This window comes from Gobio gobio (assembly GCF_949357685.1).
Source record: "Gobio gobio genome assembly, chromosome: 19".
Classification (NCBI taxonomy): Eukaryota; Metazoa; Chordata; class Actinopteri; order Cypriniformes; family Gobionidae; genus Gobio; species Gobio gobio.
In genome coordinates, this window is record NC_137112.1 from 19,149,874 (window position 1) to 19,162,827 (window position 12,954).

Genomic DNA, 12,954 nt, shown 5'->3' on the forward strand with positions numbered 1-12,954 from the left:
TAGGCACACGCCGGCCCTGCCCTCATTGACACTATATGATAATTGAACTGAGCTGGATGACATCACTGTTTTCTCCAGAGCGGCTGTACAGCCGAATCAAATTCTGTTGCATTATTTTTCTGTTAACACTGTGAAGCTGCTTTGAAACAATCGGCATTGTAAAAAGCGCTATATAAATAAAGGTGACTTGACTTGACTTGACAACACACTGGGCTAGCTAACCACTTATATATATCAGAAAGAGGGGTTTCATCGAAACCGGAAATAAACGGCACGTTCTGGCCAGACTGGGGAGAGAGGTGCTGTAATAATGTAAAATGTGATAAATGTTTTTTGAACAATCGAGCATGAAAGCATATTCTAGTACACCCCAAAAACAAAATCAAGACTACATAAAAGGACATAATAGGACCCCTTTAACATGTATATTAATCTATATAAAGTATTGAGTTATATTTTGAGCAGATGACGGGTGAGAAATAATGTCATAATTTTGATAAAAATATTAAGATGCATGTCAAAGAATTATTTTAAATGTTTTGTCCCATGCCTCAATAATCAATGTAGTGTCAAGCTGTGATGTGATGTAAATTAAGTGCAGTGGTTTATGATGTTCCCCTCTGTCCCTGATAAATCCTGTTTCAGGAGTCAGTCTAAGCAGTGATTTCATCACAGGCTTCTGTGGAGAGACTGAAGATGACCATCAGCAGACCCTATCTCTCCTCAGGGAGGTGGGCTATAACATGGGCTTTCTCTTCGCCTACAGCATGAGGAAGGTCTGATCTACCTTTTGCTCTTCCTATCCTATCTCCCTTCCTATTTTGCTCTGTCAGATTCATGTATCTCTTGTAATTATGTTCATAATAATATGGGTGTCAATCAGTCATACAATCTTTTTTCTTTTCTTACTTTTACATTTTTTTTTGCAGTGTTCTCAGTGTTGATAACAAATATAAAAATTAATAATACAATGGAAATCCCCAGCAATCTCTACAGAATGATTAAAAACTGGGATAGGAAAAAGTATTTTAATATTGAAAAATAACATATATTACATTTATTAAAATTACTATGGCTTTTTTGTTGCTTATCTTTAGAAAACTCATGCGTATCATCGGCTGCAAGATGATGTTCCTGTGCCAGTGAAACAGCGTCGTCTGGAGGAACTCATCTCTGTTTTTAGAGAAGAGGCAACTAAAGTCAACATGGCTTTTATCGGCAGTGCACAGCTGGTGTTGGTAGAAGGAGTGAGTATAACATCATACTTCATGATGTTTTGCCTCATTTTCTCCACTACTTGAAGGGTTGCTTAGGGATAGAAAAACACTAAACAGATATCTGTTACATATGTACATTTTAAGCAGCAGTTAAAATCCTCACTGACTTTCAGTGTATGGTCGAAATAAAACGCTTTAAAAAATATACAGGTGCTGGTCATATAATTAGAATATCATCAAAAAGTTGATTTATTTCACTAATTCCATTCAAAAAGTGAAACTATATTATAACTAATTTATAATATAAATTATATTCATGCATTACACACAGACTGATATATTTCAAATGTTTATTTCATTTAATTTTGATGATTTTAACTGACAACTAAGGAAAATCCCAAATTCAGTATCTCTGAAAATTAGAATATTACTTAAGACCAATACAAAGAAAGACTGAAAAGTATGAACATGAGCAAAAGGAAGTATGTTTTCTTTAAGGATAACCTTATATGTGGCTTGATTCATTAGTCTTTCACAGATGAATCTGCCCAATTCCTGTCCTGCTGAAGCACCCGAGATCATCACAGATCCTCCACCAAATTTCACAGTGGGTTGTAGGCCTCTCCAGGTCTCCTTCTGACCATTAGACAACTAGGTGTTGACCAAAGCTGAAAATTAGACTAATCAGAGAAGATGACCTTACTCCTGTCCTCTACAGTCCAATCCTTATGGTCTTCTGCAAACCTGAGCCTGGCTCTTCTTTACTTTTCATTGATGAAGAGCTTTTTTCTATCTTTGCTCGACTTCTGCCCTGCCCCTAGAAGCCTATTTCAAACCGTCTTCACCATGCACTTACCCCGAACTGCTGTTTTTGTTTTGTCACTTGATGTCATTCTACAGTTCTTCAGTGACTCCAGTGACTTGACGGTTATCCTGGTCAGTGGACATTAAAGCCAGAATTTAACTTTTTTGCACTCAAATTTTTTTTTTCAACTGTGTTGGAATAGTTATTTTTTTTATTCAATTACCTTTGAGGTCCTAATAGCAGAGTTTTTACTATCCAGCTGATCATATTGCAAGAGGATAGTGATGACCACATCAGGGTTTTTTTTATACTTTTTCTTGTTAAACATGATTTAGTTCGGGTGATCACCTAATCGTTAGCTCATTAAGTAGATTGAGGCATGCTTTTGTTGAACTTCAGTAGATACTGGAAAGGAATGGCTGCTATACATGAAGAAATGCTAATTAAAGAAAAATTTGGTGCAGTCTCTTAATTTTTTTCCTGAGCTATATACTTGATCAGTAACAAGGTATTATGTTATTCCAAACATAGCCTTGTTGAACCATGAAACTACTATTTGTTTGTTTTTTTTACATCCATTTTAATCTATCAGTTTCATCTGATTACAGATTGCTTTCAGTGGGAAGGGGAAATTGTTTTAGATTTACTCTTAGATACTCTTGCAATGTTTTGAATGCCTAAAAGTTTCACAACCTTAAGTATTATGCATGATAGTCTCTTACAGAATTTTGTTTTTATCTTTCTTTCTTGATATTTTACAGGAGAGCAAAAGATCCTCTGAAGAACTTTGTGGTCGAAATGATGGAAATGTGAAAGTAATTTTTCCTAAAGCAGATTTGCGTGTTCAGCCTGAGAAACATCAGATGGTCCCCATTAAACCTGGAGACTATATGTTAGTCAAGGTATGCTATGTACTAATAGTTCTTTCTCTATTATTGGAGCAATTTTATTGTTGCTTGCGTTGAATGCGTTTTTCGACTAGTGGTCGAAAGTGGACTATGGAATTCCAAAGCTGCCAAAATGAAAAACTAAATAAATAAATAAATAAATATACAAAGAAATGTAAAAAAACAAAAATAAATAAATAAATATATAAATAAATATACATAGAGAGGCAAAAATAAATAATTATTCATACATTTATTTCCTTATTTATTTTTTTCCACATTTATTTATTCTTTTATTTCTTTACACTGTACATTTATTAATTTCTATTTTTATTTATTTCCACATTTATTCATTTCTACATTTATTTATTTCTACATTTTATTTATTTTTACATTTATGCATTTCTACATTTATTTATTTTTACATTTATGCATTTTTACATTTCTTTGTGCATAATGAGGAGGGCGTGGTTTACCTCAGACATATCAGTCGAGCTCAGAGTAGGCGAGGGCGAATCGTTGAGGCCACAGTGACAACCTTGTGGTGTGGCCGAAATACAAAAAGTATAGCCTACTGACGTTGAGACCGTCTGTGATGAATGACTTGAATAGGTATATGACCAGAATCTTATATTACGGGATAAGTCATATCACCAGGCCTTGACATTAAAGGGGTGATGAATTGCGAAATCAACTTTCCTTTGAGCCTTTGGTATATAAAAGTTCATTGTGATTTAAGAATATCCTGTAAGTTTTAGAGCTGAAAACGTCCTTGTTAGTCAAAGAAAAGCTTTTTATAGACACCAGGCCCAGAAAACGAGAGCTCTCACAATATGTCGACCATTGACGTATTAGGACGCAGAAGCACTGCCTCAAGCCCGCCCACCAACTCGTGGAGCTAAACAATGCGGAATCGATTGTAAACAAGATAGAGGTCGAGACTGGATTTGCAGACATATTGAGATTACAACACAATGCTGTGCCTTCTATATTGGATCTGACAGGAACTGTGCAACACACTTATGTGAGTAAAATATGTTTTTTTATATGTGTTAGTATTGCATTGTTACAGATCGTTTGATATCTATTGATTACATACCTTAGCACGCTGTCACAGGCTGGAGAAGGTGTTATTGGTTCATTCGGGATCAGACACGGACTTGTAACGCCAGCCCGCAAAGCCCGGGGCTATGTGTTTTTCAGACGGGCTATCACCGGCCAGCCGACGTGAGCGTGCGCATGTGTGTGTGTGTGTGGTTCGCGGTTATATTCACTGTTGATCGGGCAAAATGATACAGAAATAACATTCCAATCAATTGCGGGTGGATGAGAGATGAATTATTGTGTTTGTTTGATAAAGACATTTTGCGAGCCCTGGCTGTGGGCTGGGCGATTCATTCCGGTTGCCGTTTGCCACACGCTATCACTGACAGGGGAGCAGAAGCTCATTAAATATGCAGATCTTATCCAATCCTAGCCGTGGGCGTTTACTTCCAAGTCTTTAGTGCGGCACGCCCATCGAAACCGACCGTTTTTCAGAGAGCCTCAAAACCAAGGCAGAAAATAGCCTATTACTTATTCATTATGATGTTTTTGAATGTAAAAACAACGCGAACGTCATAAGTTGACCTCAGACAACAGTATAAAAAAATGTAAAAAGCCAGTTCATGACACTTTTAACTTTTTTGCTCACCAGCCACTGTGGCTAGTGGTTTTCCAAAGTTGTTAGCACTCAGCATAACTTTAGAGATGGTCCCTAAATTCACGAATATCGAATGTCCAACGTCAAGCCAACTTTATGCCAGTCATATCATGTGCGCTATGGTTCTGTTGTGATACTATTTTCGCTGCTGAAATAGAACAAAATCAGTCAATCTCTGTATGATTGATGAAACTCCTACTCTCACGCACATCTCTGCTTTGATGAGAGTGCAGATTTCAGTGAGTGAGAGCGCACTCTGAACAAAACTCTGGCGCTTCAGCGATGAGTAATCCGATCATCTCTGATTATGACATTGCATTTATAAACTCAACAGACTTGCGTGTGATTGGTTATAATGCGTATTGCGATTATAACAGATGCATTTTGAGAAGACCCGCCAAAGTGGCTAGTGGGAGTGACTGTGTTACACGCCACAGCTGAAATCCACCCGCAAATGGCAGGTTGGCGTGCATATCACCTTAACTGTACTGTGTGACATGGATAGGCTACTCTTTATTCCGGACATGGCCGTAGAACATCGTCTGGTCTGGATTTGTAAAATGTCCTGGGCTAACAAACATGAACAGCAACATCTTCAACATATCTGATAACAGGGACTCTGAAATGGAAGCGCTTGATATTTTCCATTACCGGTGAGAACACACGGAAAGGAAGCAGCGCACATATAGGCTACAGTGAAGTCGATGCAAGCATATTGATCAATGTATTTGAAACGAGACCACAAATTCACTTCACATTCATATTTCCTATTTGTACATGCACAACATATGACAAACGCTTAAAAAACAATGCACATTTCAAAGATCCAAAATAGAATGAGGTGTCTGTTACAGTAGAACATTTTGTTTCGAAGTTTTGGTGCTTTATGTAACGCTATGTAATGTACATGATAAAACCCGTTCAACATTTGTGTTAGCTACTGTATACAGGCCACCAGGGCATAATACAGACTTTATCAAAGAATTTGCTGATTTTCTATCAGAGTTAGTAGTGGCCGTAGATAAAGTACTTATTGTTGGTGATTTTAATATCCATGTAGACAACGGAAAAGACGTATTGGGATTAGCATTTAAAGACACACTAAACTCTATTGGAGTTAGGCAACACGTGTCAGGAGCCACTCATCGCCATAATCATACTTTAGACCTAATATTGTCACATGGAATAAATGTTGATACCGTTGAAATTCTGCAGCAGAGCGATGACATCTCAGATCATTACTTCGTATCATGTATACTTAATTTAGCTAAGGTTGCAAAGCCGCCCCCTCGCTTCAAAAATGGCAGGACAATCACTGCCGCTACTAAAGATTGCTTTTTAAATAATCTTCCTCATCAGTATCATCTGCTCAGCATCCCAGATAATATAGAAGAACTCGATGTTGCAACAGAAACTATTGACTCTCTCTTTTCCAGTACTTTAGACACAGTTGCTCTTCTGCGCTTAAAGAAGATTAAAGAAAATAGTCCAACGCCGTGGTACAACGAGCACACCCGGGCCCTTAAAACAGCAGCCAGAAAAATGGAGCGCAGCTGGAAGAAAACAAAATTAGAGGTATTTCGTAATTCGTGGAAAGAGCACATGATCACATACAGAAAGGCCGTAAAAACTGCTAGATCTGCTTATTTCTCAACTCTCTTGGAAGAAAACAAACACAACCCAAGGTATTTATTCGATACAGTGGCTAAATTAACCAAAAATAAAGCTTCAACTTCTGATGATTGTAAACAGCACAGCAGTAATGACTTTATGAACTTCTTCACATGTAAGATTGATAATATTAGGAAAAAAATGTTAACCATGCAGCCGTCTACTACAGTATCACATCAGACAGAGCATTGTAGTGTCACTGAGGAAAAATTACACTCATTCACTGCTATAGGAGAAGAAGAATTGGCTAAACTCGTTAAATCATCAAAATCGACAACATGTATGCTCGACCCTATACCGACTAGGCTATTAAAAGAGATGCTACCAGAGGTCATAGATCCTCTTCTTAATATAATTAATTCATCTTTGTCATTAGGATATGTACCGAAAACTTTTAAGTTGGCTATTATTAAACCACTTATTAAAAAAACGCAACTTGATCCTACAGAATTAGTCAATTATAGACCAATCTCAAATCTACCCTTCCTGTCAAAAATACTTGAAAAGGCAGTGTCTTCACAATTATGTTCCTTTTTAGAAAGAAATGGTATCTGTGAGGATTTCCAGTCAGGATTTAGACCGTATCATAGCACTGAGACTGCTCTCATCACAGTTACAAATGATTTACTCTTATCATCCGATCGTGGCTGTATCTCTCTATTAGTGTTACTCGATCTTAGCGCTGCATTTGATACTATCGACCACAACATTCTTTTGAATAGACTCGAAAATAATGTAGGTATTAGTGGAATTGCTTTATCATGGTTTAAATCATACCTATGCGACCGTTATCAGTTTGTAGTAGTAAATGAAGATATGTCATACCGATCGCAAGTTCAGTATGGAGTACCACAAGGCTCAGTGCTAGGACCGCTACTCTTCACCCTGTACATGCTACCACTGGGAGATATCATTAGGAAGCATGGCGTTAGTTTTCATTGTTATGCTGACGATACTCAGCTCTATATTTCTTCACGCCCTGAAGAAACTTACCAATTCACAAGATTAACGGAATGCATAGCTGATATAAAACATTGGATGACTGGTAATTTCCTGCAACTCAATTCAGAAAAAACTGAATTTTTAATTATTGGACAAAAAAGCTCCACAAGTAGTAGCCTAGAATACTGTCTAACACTTGATGGCTGTTCTGTCAAGTCCTCGTCGTCAGTGAGGAACCTGGGTGTGCTCTTTGATACCAATCTTTCGTTTGAAAGCCACGTTTCTAGCATCTGTAAAACTGCTTTCTACCATCTTAAAAATATATCTAAATTACGGCACATGCTCTCAATGCAAAATGCTGAACAGTTAGTTCGTTCATGACCTCAAGGCTAGATTATTGTAATGCTCTACTGGGTGGTTGCCCTGCTCGCTTAATAAATAAACTCCAGCTGGTCCAAAACGCAGCAGCTCGAGTTCTTACTAGAACCAGGAAGTATGACCATATTAGCCCAGTTCTGTCAACACTGCACTGGCTGCCTATTAAACATCGCATACATTTTAAAATCTTACTTATTACTTACAAAGCACTAAATGGTTTAGCTCCCTAATACTTGAGCGAGCTCTTAACATATTATACTCCATCACGTCTACTGCGGTCTCAAAATTCTGGCCAGTTGATAATACCTAGAATATCCAAATCAACTGCAGGCGGTCGATCCTTTTCCTATTTAGCTCCGAAACTCTGGAACAGTCTTCCTAACATTGTTCGGGAAGCAGACACACTCTGTCAGTTTAAATCTAGACTAAAAACACATCTCTTTACTGTGGCATACACATAAAACACTTTTTCAATGAAATGATTGTTAGGCTGCATTAACTAGGTCAGCCGGAACCGGGAACACTTCCCATAACACCTGATGTACTCGTTACATCATCAGAAGAATGGCATCTACGCTAATGATAGTCTCTCTGTTTTATCCCGAGGTTTACTGCAGTCAGCCGGATCCGGGCCGTATCCAGTTCAGATGGTGGACCTGCGCCCAAAGAAGACCAACACAGGACCCTGAAGTGTCTGCAGAGACCGTGATTAGACTCCCCCTGCAACTGCCTCATCGACACGGCATCTCAATAAACCCGTCTCCGGCGTGTTGACTCAGATTGTTCGAATATTACAATTAAATAATACTTAAATCGATATGTCATCCTCAATAAACCCGTCTCCAGCGTGTTGCCTCTGATCATTCGATTATTGCACTTTAATAATTATTTAATCAACATCATCCTCAATAAACCCATCTCCAGCATGTTGCCCCCGGTCCCTCGAATATTCCGATCTATTATGACCTCTGAGCTGTAAAGCTGCCAGAATAATAATAATAATAATACGCTGTTTGTTAATTGGCCAGAGGAGAACTGGCACCCCGACTGAGCCTGGTTTCTCCCAAGGTTTATTTTTCTCCATTAGGTCACCTAATGGGGTTTTGGTTTCCTTGCCACTGTTGCCTCTGGCTTGGCGTGCTCAGTTGGGGACACTCAATTTTTCAACTAAACATTGAAATAAATCTAATTAATAAACTAAATTAACCATTTAAACTAAATTACTGATCAAATTATTGATCTAAAGCCCACACTGTCACTGTATGATAATTGAAATGAACTGATGACATCAGCGGTTTTTCCAGAATGGCTATACAGCTGAATAAAATTATGCTGCATTATTTTCCTGTTTAACACTGTAAAGCTGCTTTGAAACAATCTACATTGTTAAAAGCGCTATATAAATAAAGTTGACTTGACTTGACTTGTTGCGTCACTTCACGTGTGGACAGTCACAGCATCACTGAGTAAAATGTTTTTTTCTTGGTGTGGTCTTATTATTAATCACACGTCTTAAGCCGGGGACACACTTAACGACTGAAACATTCTAAGACTGAACTAAACACACTTAAAGACTGTTCCCTTTGACTGGAGAAGATTTTAATCTTTGACAGTCAGAGAAGAGCACAAACATTTACGAGTGAGTCAGTCCACACAACACACTTAAAGAAACTCAACTGTGTGAGATCTTGTATAGAAACAAACATGGATGTGAACAGACAGCCGCCAAAAAGAAAAAAAAACAAGGAAAACCCCTGCCAACAAGGTTTAAAAAAAATAAATAATTAAACATTAAACATAAAATCATAAAGCCCTATTTTTATTTTTCAAAGTTTTCTTTTTGCCGTTATTGTCTGAGCAGACACATTTCATTATGCATTTCCTGATTCATTAATTAAAACATTTTTAGTGCTATTTTTTAAACCTATAAATCAAGTAATAATGTAGACTGTTATTCACAAATCAGGAGTTAAAAACAAATTGGTTCGTATGAGCAATTTTTTTTCCGTTGTTTCCAGAGTTACTGGTTATAACGAAATTAAATACTGCTTTATTTATTCTGAAACAGATGTAATTCAAAATGTGATTTTTATATTTGTATTAGTTTTTTTTAAATATATTTTCTTATCAGTCTACAGTAAGTGTACAACGCTCTCAAAACCATTTAACGGGATTGACAAAACTGGAAACTCTGAAAGCATAACTTAATTTGACAGAAGAGCTGCAGAGATATTCAAAGAACTGTATTTCCTCATCATATTTCCTCAAATATATTAGAGATCATTTTTTTTATTTTTATTCATTAGACTTTTTAAATTAACATTAGGCTATCAATCATTAACATTAACATTACTATTCTGAAACAAGTGCCTACAGCAGCCTACAGCTACCATTTTCTGTTTAACAATTATTATTCTCCAAGTCTTTTTAATCGTGAGAATCGGCTTTAAATAACGATGTACCATTTTCCACGTTTCATGAAGTTACGAGTGAAAAACGTCATGTGAATGCCACATCAGTATATTATTTGCATATGGGTTTTGCAGGACTTACAAAAAACTTGCTCAAGTTTAGTCAAAGCCCAAAACAATTAGGCTTGTTGTGTTTTACTCCATGAGACATTTCAAATGACATATGACACATGACTATCTGAGCTTTATGATGTGTTTGACACATTGCAGTACATAATAACCCCCCCCCCCCCCCCCCCCATAAATTATGATTTTTTTTTTTCATCACTACTTTGGAGATACTCATAATGGCTACATTCATTGTAAAGTTTAGACTCTAAGCTTAAGTCAAGTCAGGTCAAGTCAACTTTATTTATATAGCGCTTTTTACAATGCAGATTGTTTCAAAGCAGCTTCACAGTGTTAAACAGGAAAATAATGCAACAGAATTTTATTCGGCCGTACAGCCACTCCGGAGAAAATGGTGATGTCATCTAGCTCATTTCAATTATCATGCAGTAACAATGTGGGCATTAGATTAGTAATTAGATCAGTAATTTAGTTTATATGGTTAATTTAGTTTACTAATTAGTTTTATTTGGATATTTAGTTGAAAAATTTAGTGTCCCCCAACTGAGCAAGCCAAGACAAAGGCGACAGTGGCAAGGAAACCAAAACCCCATCAGGTGGCCTAATGGAGAAAAATAAATTTGGGAGAAACCAGGCTCAGTCGGGGTGCCAGTTTTCCTCTGGCCAATTAACAAACAGCGTATGATTATTATTCTGGCAACTTTACAGGACAGGGGTCATATTCGATCGGATGATCGATTGATCGATTCATATTAGATTCATCTGTCATATTAGATCGGAATATTCAAAAGATCGGAGGCAACATGCCGGAGACGGATTTATTGAGGATGCCGTATTGATTAAACAATTATTAAAGTGCAATATTCAAAAGATCGGAGTCATCACGCCAGAGACAGGTTTATTGAGGATGAATTATTGATTAAACAATTATTAAAGTGCAATATTCGAAAGATCTGAGTCATCACGCCAGAGACGGGTTTATTGAGGATGACGTATTGAATAAACAATTATTAAAGTGCAGTATTCGAAGGATTGGAGGCAACACGCTGGAGACGGGTTTATTGAGGATGACGTATTGATTAAACAATTATTAAAGTGTAATATTCGAAGGATTGGAGTCATCACGCCGGAGACGGGTTTATTGAGGATGCCGTGTCGATGAGGTAATTCGGGGGGAGTCTAATTGACACGGTCTCTGCAGACACTCAGACACAGACACAGGGTCATGCATTGGTCATGTCTGGGCGCAGGTCCACCATCTGATCTGGATACGGCCCGGATCCGGCTGACTGCAGTAAACCTCGGGATAAAACAGAGAGATATATTTTAGATTATATTTAGATAAATTTAGATTTATTTTTAAGATGGTAGAATGCAGTTTTACAGATGCTAGAAATGTGGCTTTCAAATGAGAGATTGGTATCAAAGAGCACAACCAGGTTCCTCACTGACGACGAGGACTTGACAGAGCAGCCATCAAGTGTTAGACAGTATTCTAGGTTACTACTTGTGGAGCTTTTTTGTCCAATAATTAAACATTAATTTTTTTCTGAATTGAGTTGCAGGAAATTACTGGTCATCCAATTTTTTATATCAGCTATGCATTCCGTTAATCTTGTGAATTGGTAAGTTTCTTCAGGGCGTGAAGAAATATAGAGCTGAGTATCGTCAGCATAACAATGAAAACTAATGCCATGCTTCCTAATGATATCTCCCAGTGGTAGCATGTACAGGGTGAAAAGCAACGGTCCTAGCACTGAGCCCTGCGGTACTCCATACTGAACTTGTGATCGGTGTGACATCTCTTCATTTACTGCTACAAACTGATAACGGTCAGATAGGTATGATTTAAACCATGCCAATGCAATTCCACTAATGCCTACATCATTTTCGAGTCCATTACAAAGAATGTTGTGGTCAATAGTATCGAATGCAGCGCTAAGATCGAGTAACACTAATAGAGAGATACAGCCACAATCGGATGATAAGAGTAAATCATTTGTAACTCTGATGAGAGCAGTCTCAGTACTATGATACGGCCTAAATCCTGACTGGAATTCCTCACAGATACCATTTCTTTCTAAAAAGGAACATAATTGTGAGTATACTGCCTTTTCAAGTATTTTTGACAGAAAGGGTAGATTTGAGATTGGCCTGTAATTGACTAATTCTGTAGGATCAAGTTGGATTTTTTAATAAGTGGTTTAATAATAGCCAACTTAAAAGTTTTCGGTACATATCCTAATGACAAAGATGAATTAATGATATTAAGAAGAGGATCTACGACCTCTGGTCTCATTCCATTCAAGAGTTATAGCCAATTAAGTAAAAGTGGTCAGTCCTACTTCAATGTTTTGGTTTGCCATAGCAGCAAAGTCGAAAGTTCAAGTTTTTAGGGGCGAAGGACCAAAGGTGCATAGGCTGTTGCAGTTAGTTTGCTTCTCCTATTCCTTCTTCTGCTATGGCAGCCTATAGAATCACTTGACAAAAAGTTTATATTTTTCACACAGATTAAGATAAATAGGACATCATGAGGCACGTGTGGAATCAGTCCAATGAAAAGATGGAACGTCATTGGCAGGTGACATCATAGACCGGAAACTATAAAGCACTCGTGAAAACAAACCGCGCTAGCTTCTGTGCCTTCAGTAAGCGCCCTGTGTGAATCTTAGGCAGGATTTTTCACCTGTGTTATAAAAAACATAGAAGTAAAAAATTATTGCGAGTGCACAGCAATTCACTATGTGTGTTCATCCCTGCCCTCATTTCATTACAGGTGGGGATACACATTCTATGTGTGTTGTCTGTTTTG

At 37.5% G+C, this 12,954-nt stretch overlaps 1 protein-coding gene across 1 annotated transcript in view; it reads left to right on the plus strand.

The window, feature by feature from the left end:
- The window catches only part of cdk5rap1 (CDK5 regulatory subunit associated protein 1), a 96,550-nt gene that overhangs the window by 69,786 nt on the left and 13,810 nt on the right, over positions 1-12,954 (plus strand). The window contains exons 10-12 of the mRNA XM_079843978.1: positions 646-776; positions 1,098-1,247; positions 2,784-2,924. Of these exons, the coding sequence (XP_079700104.1) occupies positions 646-776; positions 1,098-1,247; positions 2,784-2,924 (422 nt within the window). The remainder of the gene's footprint in view (positions 1-645; positions 777-1,097; positions 1,248-2,783; positions 2,925-12,954) is intronic.